The sequence below is a fragment of the Haliotis rufescens genome, unplaced genomic scaffold (genome assembly GCF_023055435.1).
Source record: "Haliotis rufescens isolate VD_foot unplaced genomic scaffold, xgHalRufe1.0.p SCAF_5, whole genome shotgun sequence".
In the NCBI taxonomy this organism is placed as follows: Eukaryota; Metazoa; Mollusca; class Gastropoda; order Lepetellida; family Haliotidae; genus Haliotis; species Haliotis rufescens.
In genome coordinates, this window is record NW_025964223.1 from 5,131,807 (window position 1) to 5,139,744 (window position 7,938).

Genomic DNA, 7,938 nt, shown 5'->3' on the forward strand with positions numbered 1-7,938 from the left:
TTGTGCAAGCCACTAGCATGGCTGCGGTTCTCACAAACCTAAAACAATAATAGGGGTGAATCTGGGATTCAAACGCACGAGCCTGGTTCCTGGGAAGCAATTCCACACAACGTACTGTTGCACCTCAGACAATGTGGCCACCCGTGTCGCAAAATAGATACTAGAATCAGCTTAGAAAGTGCAAGATCGAGGATGAACAGCAATAAGTTCATTCATATCCTGTATTGTCATTCTCTGTGAACTACGTGTGTGTGCATATATATATTCTTGCTACACTTGATCTTTTTGGTCATTTTGTCCCGAACGTAATCTCTGTTAACGTCGTTCGGGACAAAATGACCAAAAAGGTTAAATTTAGCACATAGCCTTACAGTAAGAGGAACACAAAAGGCCAACAGTGGCTATGAGTGAGTGAGTGTGTGAGTGAGTGCTTACAGAAAACGTCAACACAGATTCCACAGGACATAAAGGGCAAAGTAGTAATGGACATTTACGAATGGATCACTAAAGATCGTTGATATTGTTGTTAAAACAAGAAGCGTTGTCGTCACTGATTTTAAGTATCCATTCATATAACTTTCACCGCTATTTTGCTTTTCTCGCCCAATGGAATAGGGGCATGACAATAGTAGTAGTAGTAGTAGTAGTAGTAGAAGTAGAAGTAGTAGTAGTAGAGTGAGTGAGTGTATGTGGTTTTACGCCGCTTTTAGCAATATTCCAGCAATATCACGGCGGGGGACACCAGAAATGGGCTTCACACATTGTACCCATGTCGGGAATCGAACCCGGGTCTTCGGCGTTACGAGCGAACGCTTTAACCACTAGGCTACCCGACCGCCCCAGTAGTAGTAGTAGTAGTAGTAGAAGTAGTAGTAGTAGAAGTAGTAGTAGTAGTAGTAGTAGTAGTAGTAGTAGTAGTAGATGTAGTTGTAGTTGTAGTAGAAGTAGAAGTAGTAGTAGTAGTAGTAGTAGCAGAAGTAGTAGTAGTAGTTGTTGTTTGTTGTTTAACGACGCACTCAGCAATATACTAGCTATATGAAGGATGTAAATAACTGAGTGGTTGATATCGTGAACAACGCTCCACGACGTTGATTATGACACGGTTATGCACCTTGTCACCGAGTCTGACCATCCGGGATCTATCTTGTCGCCTTTTACAACCAGCAGATCATTTGAAATTGGGTATCAATAAAGCTGAGCAGACAGTTCACAATAACGTGTCAAAGGAACATAGGATTTGCTTGGACAAAAATAGAATTGTGAATTAGTTTCTTAATTTTGAATCACTTAATAGTCAAATAAATAACCTCAAGATTAATCTTTCAGCGCTGTTAAATCCCTAGACATTAAATTCTCAAAACAGCAAGGAGTTTACAGCAATCTGCTCAAGAACATAACCACAGGTAATGGCACTTTTGTGTATCGGGTCAACGACAATTACTGGTGATGAAGATATTCATTTGCACATTTAAGTCAACTGCATGTGTTAGAGAAACGTGTTTAGATTACAAAAAAGGTTTTTATGGCTGCAACTGGTACGCTTATTGACATCCGGTCACGACTTCCACCATGACGTTCGTCATACACAGCCAGAAGCCTCATCATAAAAGTGTTTATGGTACATTACAGTGTTATTTAGCTTTTGGTGCTTGTAGAGAACAACATGTGCATCCTTCATTAGACAACAAATGACACAACAATACGACACACGACAAATCGTGTACTCATTTTATTATAATGGATAATATCACCAAAGGCATATCTTTAAGGGTTAACACGTAGTAAGTGGATCATAAATCACTTGTAAAACCAAAATCTGTGACCTTTGGCTGTTTTTACACTACAGCATCAGCCGCTGATCGCCACCATCTGGAGCCCACATGATTCATCTCCCACGTAGAATAAATTACAGAATCAATACTTAAGCATCAACACCAATTCAAAATTATTAATATATTCTTTGAATATCTAAAAGTCAAGATATCGTTGTTAAGATTAAGTTATTGTCGAATGAACCAGCACAATAATTACATAAATAAAAGCAACAATCATTTCCATAGTCTTAAGAAATCTGTGCTACAAGCAGATTCCTGTTCCTGTCTCTGTTCACCCAGCACAAAATGGGTACTCAGTAGGATATGAGATGGTAATGTAATTGCAAACCTGCTACAGCCTCATATATCAGCTTGGGTGGTATACTTAACACATGTGCGTAAAAAATATTCTGAACATTGTTGATAATATTTACAGATTAAAATATAGAAATGCCGCAAAGAGAGTTCGGGTGATCCTGGCGCAGTCAGGCTGCCTAGTCGAACCTTACAAGAAGACTTCAGAGAATGTGAGGACATCCCAACACTGCAGCCTTCTGTATTACCCAGATAGCCAAATGGCTTTGTTCCTGGTCGCAGACCCGGGTACTCTCCAATGTCAGACAATGGATTGAGAGGTACCAATCCTAAGGCACAGAAAACAATGGAGAGTCGAACAACCTGGAACATGGGATTCAAGCGTGAAATTTCATAAGCGACGTCCGCATATTGGACACGTTTCCTGAATCATGTCCATCACATTAGTGGCGAAAGGGACACATAATTCTATGATATAAATGATTTTGTTGAATTTATCAAACAGGATAAGGTCAGGCTTGTTGGCCTGGATGTCTATAATTATCCTGTTCCATGACGCCCTCTATATATTCTGGATCTAACCGTGGATGGACTTCGGTCAGTCGGATTTAGTCTATTTCATATGGAAATATATGAGGCTAAATTATTGTTGGTAACATTGTGTGAAATACCACACATGCATACCCCCAAGGAACGCCAACCCACATAGACCGGTGATTTTTCACCTGTGTAATATCAACACGTGAAAACACCTGAAGGTAAACATGTCGTCAGGTGGCATGTAATTACTGGCACGCTATATATACCCCACTCGGAATTACATTTGTACAACAGTTCGTCATTTAGCATTCAACTTGCAAAGGTAAATATGTTTTATACTTGTGTCATTGATACATCATACATCCGCAGCAATTCATCATTGATCGTAAGAGGCGACTAGTCTGCTTCGTATGGTCAGACATTTCTCAATGAATGTTATGGCGTGGATCGTTGCTTATTTTATGTAGTACTGGGTTTCCTTAAAGAGATTCAGTTAGACTCAAATAGGCAGCCGGGATATAGTTGGAATAGTGCTGGCTGTGGCATTAAATAACATTCACTCACTCGATTGGGCTTCCCCCTCGACCGCACCTGTGGCCTAGTGGTAGAGCGGAAGGTTCGGGCTGTGATTTGTATCAAGGCTAAATATTTTTTGTCACCTTCAGCTAAAATTCCAGATTATTTTTTAATTTATAACTGGGATGTTGATTTATTAAGGTAAAAAACACCTCACAACAATGTCTTCATTTTCCAACAATCTAAAGTATAATTATTTTTTCAAACATTTTCGGAAACAATATATTTTTTTTATGACAAATCCAAAACACAGAGCCGACATTCGACGTACAGTGTGTCGATGCAGGACACAGGAAACGTACATTGTATTTCTTAACATATAAGACCCTGATCATCTACTCGATGAATCATCAGTGTTTGTAATAATTGTCCTATTCATGAAATATTTTCTACTCGGTTCTACACAGATGAAGATCGCACTCATCCTCCTGGTCTTGTCTGTCGTGGTGGCCCTGCCCGGAGCAGAATCCTGGGGAATAAGACGAATAGTTCGTGATGTGGCCAGAACGGCGACAAGGGTTGCCCGTACTGTCACGAACACGGCTTCAAGGGTTGTACGTACCGTTGGCAGAAGGCTTGTTGTTGGTGAGTAGGTTGTTTCTTGTATACCATATTACATCGACACAATCTTGGCTAACCGTGCCCACGATAGTCCCCCATTACTCGTCCCCGGATGACGTGGTCTGCGCTCATAATTTCAGTCACCGTTTGCCTGGTTCAAACAAGATTATTTACAGGCAGTCCTCATAAAGCTGGAATAATACAGACTGGGGAATTAAACAACATTCAGTTGCACACTGAAGCGGAATCATGTAGTGTCGGGTAGAAATGGTGGTGTAGGAAAGTTGTTTTCTAAATTCTGTTTTCAAATTAATTAGCTACAAATATAATGTGTCGGCTTGTTGTGCAGATGGAATGACCGGAACAAGTGTTAGGGAACATCGTATTCAAAATAAGGAATATCAAAATATTAAAGCTTCAAGACGAACAGGAAATCTATGCATAGAAATCTACTCTTTTGTATTTATGCATAGGTAACTTTTTAAAGGGAAGGGGCCCAAATAAGCAAAATGCTCTCTCAGTCAATTTTAGCGCCTACACCAACATACGTCTGTGTGAGGGGATCGTGGATGTGTGTGTGTGTGGGTGTGGGTGTGGGGGTGGCCGGATCCCTTGAAGAAACGATCTCAAGTACAGCTGATGTTGCAGACATTGTCTCAGGGCTCTCAAGTTTCTAGTTTCTTCAGCAAGTATCTTTGAATTATATAACGTTTGTACATACCTAGGTAAGCGAGATATAACTGTGGGCGACGTTGATGATGACGTTGATGTCAGTGACGAGGAGATACTGCAGACACTGGCAACCAGAGACGTGGAGGACCTCATCGAGAACGGCTTCATCTCAGGTAAAGGATGCAAATACCTTCTTGGGGGTACTGTCTCGTTTTGGCGCATACACGGCAAAGCGTGGACCAAGCTGTGATAAACTGTCGAATTGGAGTAATATTCAGTTCGGTCAATCATCTCCTCCTGCCATCCATGGCAGACACTCAATTCATCAGGTGTAAATTCGGCAAGCAATGGTAATACCGTGAATGGTTCTCACTCAATTGGATTCCAAAAACATATGCCACCTTCATTGAATTTCTTGATTGTATTTGTCGAAACGGGAAATGGTATTAACTTTAGCTGTTTGACTGTAATACTTTTAATTTAAAGCCATATATTTTATATTATTTCTGTATTTAAGTTCCTTATAGTTAAATTGTTGTAGTCAACGCTTTGACTTGTAAAACATCACTTCACCTGCCTGATCATATGATTTTAAAATATTATTGTTATTTTCATTTTGACCGCAAAATCGTGTAAACCATGACATCACATGTAGTCTTCTCCTTTTGTTCAAAGGGGCAGACAATGATGACTTCAGTCTCCACCAACGTCAACGCAGAGAGGATTTGGATCACGAGGAAGGTAACGTATTTCCCTTTAATACAATGATTCAAAGTTTTGAACGAGTCCTCCAAGTACGTTAGGATCTTCCGAAAGATAAGCAGTCTATGCATTCCTGGTCTAAACTACCTGAACTGAATACTAAGAAAGCTATGGCATGGTACTTATATATCAGCGGTGGTTACAGATATTCAGCCCAACGGTTGCTAGGCATTGGAAGGAATCGCATTCTTTTCAGCACAGTGGTGACATTGATCATGCAGTCAAACACACGGCACATTGGCTTTTGGCGTGTTGGTCGTACATGTACATGACTCCTCTGTTGACCTACGACATGGACTACGTATGCTGAGGGCATTCTCGAATGTCCAGTGTATGTCTCCACTCTATTGGACCAATTTGCCATCCATGGATTCGTGTCGGAAGTGACGTCACCATCCCCATCGTATCAATAACCAAGTTTGCCCTCTCATTTGTGTCATTGGGTTGGACGACTATTTCTAGAATCGTGTCATTCTAATTGTCCTCAGAATGATGATATGGAACGTGGCGTATTGGCCAAGAGTATTTATCAAATAATCGAGAATCGAGAATGATCTGAGAGGCAAGTGAATGGTATTTAACTATGAAGTCAGCAATGTTCCAGCTATATCACGGGGCAACACGGGATGATCATACGCGACAAACAGGCGGAGATGACATTCATGGATACAGTTCTTATCTCCCTTTTTTCCAGAGTGAAGCGTTTCTGAAGATTCCTTGGCACCATCCCATACCCCGGATCCTGTTCGAAATGTGGAATTGATAACATGAATAAAGTCAGGGCATTATAAACAATGAATTTGTAATTTGTGGTTAATTACCAATGTCGACGTACATTGTACGCAGAGCATCTTAGCAGACTTAGCCACGCGCTGACAAGAACAAGTGCTCCAGCGTTCACTTCACTGTCAGCGTATAGACGGACGCCTGAGGTTTCCAGTTGACTGCTTCACAATTGAGTAATCTGATTTCTTGGCTTGTTTTCTTTGTTTAACGCTGCACTCAGCAATATTCCAGCTATACGACAGCTTTCTGTAGATAATTGAGTCTGGACCAGACAATCCTGTGATTCCTGGGAAGCAACTCTGCACAACGTATTGTTGCACCTTAGACAATGTGGCCACCCGCGTCGCAAAATAAATACTAGAATCAGCTTGGAAAGTGCAAAGATCGAAGATAAAGAGCAATAAGTTCATTCTTACCCTGAAATTGTCATACTCTGTGAGCTACGGGCGTGTGCATATATATATATATGCTTACTGAAAACGTCAACACAGATTCCACAAGACATAAAGGGCAAAGTAGTGATGGACATTTACGAATGGATCACTAAACATCATTGATGTCGATGTTAAAACAAGAAGCGGTGTCGTCACTGATTTTAAGTGATCCATTCATATAACTTTCACCGCTAGTTTGCCTTTATCGCCCCATGGAATTTGTTTTGGTGGATAATCGAGACTGGTTATTCTCTGGTGTTGACGGGTTTTTTTTATATAGTCGTCAACCAGTGATCACTTTGCCTTTTTCACTGTGGGTAATAAAATCTATCGTGTAGAAATAAGAAATTAAGAAAATAATAAGAAATAAATGTTTGCAATGTAGAGCTAGGTCAACTGTCGATTTAACCGAACTAAATTGAATTTGGAACGCAAAGGGTAGCGTTGGAATCTACTCAGTTCTCGTTTGTCAGTCAGCGGTTTTCCAATCATTATAACCACATGTGACTAAAACATCTGATTTGACTGCGACCCGTGAAGATTCAGATTAGAATAGGTCTTCAGCAACCCATGCTTGCCGTAAAAGGCGACTATGCTTGTCGTAAGAGGCGACTAACGGGATCGGGTGGTCAGGCTCGCTGACTTGGTTTGATGCATGTCATCGTATCCCAATTGCATGGATCGATGCTAATGATGTCAATCACTGGATTGTCTGGTCGAGACTCGATTATCTACAGACCGCGGTCATATAGCTGGAATATTTCTGAGTGCGGCGTTAATCAACAAACAAACAAACAAACTGTTCTGTGTGTATATGAGTTTTCAACATTCTATAATATACAGTTTGGTCGATAATGTCAAGGAAAACGATCATTTAGTCTCTGTAGAAAAGAACTGATAAATACACTTTCAGTTGGTACAGATTGTGCATACCAAACATTTCCAAAACCATTATTGAACACAATTTTTCACATCTGTTATCAGTTTTTCTTTCCATTCGTATCTTAATCATGTTATTTGTCACATTTCTTTTGATATCTCAATGAATTCATTTTCAGGAGTTTCAGCCAGTACTTTATGACTTTAAGCTGTGAATATATAAATAGAGGAAATCTACCACATTCTCCATAAACCATTGCGTGAGATGTTTTGGTTTTTACACCAAGAAATCTTTTACATGCATACACATTTTTCGATATAACTAAATTGTTTTATTCCCCATATTTCAGCACCGTAAAGTAAAATTGGTTTAATTCCAACATAACAAATCTTAAAGAACTTGTATGACATGCAACGTTTATAACCAAGCACTTTTATAGTCTTCAAAATACCAAATAAAATCTTTTTGACGTGGACTGATGCTTCTCTGGCATGTATAGACCAATTTAGATTTTTACTGAAAAACACTCAAATATTTATAGTATGTAGTTACATTCTTTAACGATTCAACTGTTCACGTCCAGTATGAAACCATTCAT

The 7,938-nt window shown here is 39.9% G+C and overlaps 1 protein-coding gene across 1 annotated transcript; it reads left to right on the forward strand.

The window, feature by feature from the left end:
- The first annotated feature begins 2,872 nt into the window (after positions 1 to 2,872).
- LOC124133583 lies at positions 2,873 to 6,032 on the forward strand. The gene is made up of 5 exons (XM_046498026.2): positions 2,873 to 2,991; positions 3,653 to 3,830; positions 4,532 to 4,651; positions 5,154 to 5,219; positions 5,935 to 6,032. Exons 2-5 carry the CDS (start codon positions 3,653 to 3,655, stop codon positions 5,937 to 5,939), a joined length of 369 nt encoding a protein of 122 aa, XP_046353982.1. The 5' UTR covers positions 2,873 to 2,991; the 3' UTR covers positions 5,940 to 6,032.
- The last annotated feature ends 1,906 nt before the right edge of the window (positions 6,033 to 7,938 follow it).

Coding starts and splice junctions, on each gene's coding strand:
- LOC124133583 (XM_046498026.2), top strand. CDS start 3,653: ATGAAGATCGCACTCATCCTCCTGGTCTTGTCTGTCGTGGTGGCCCTG. Junction 3,831..4,531: donor TGGCAGAAGGCTTGTTGTTG/GTGAGTAGGTTG, acceptor GTACATACCTAG/GTAAGCGAGATATAACTGTG. Junction 4,652..5,153: donor CGAGAACGGCTTCATCTCAG/GTAAAGGATGCA, acceptor TTTTGTTCAAAG/GGGCAGACAATGATGACTTC.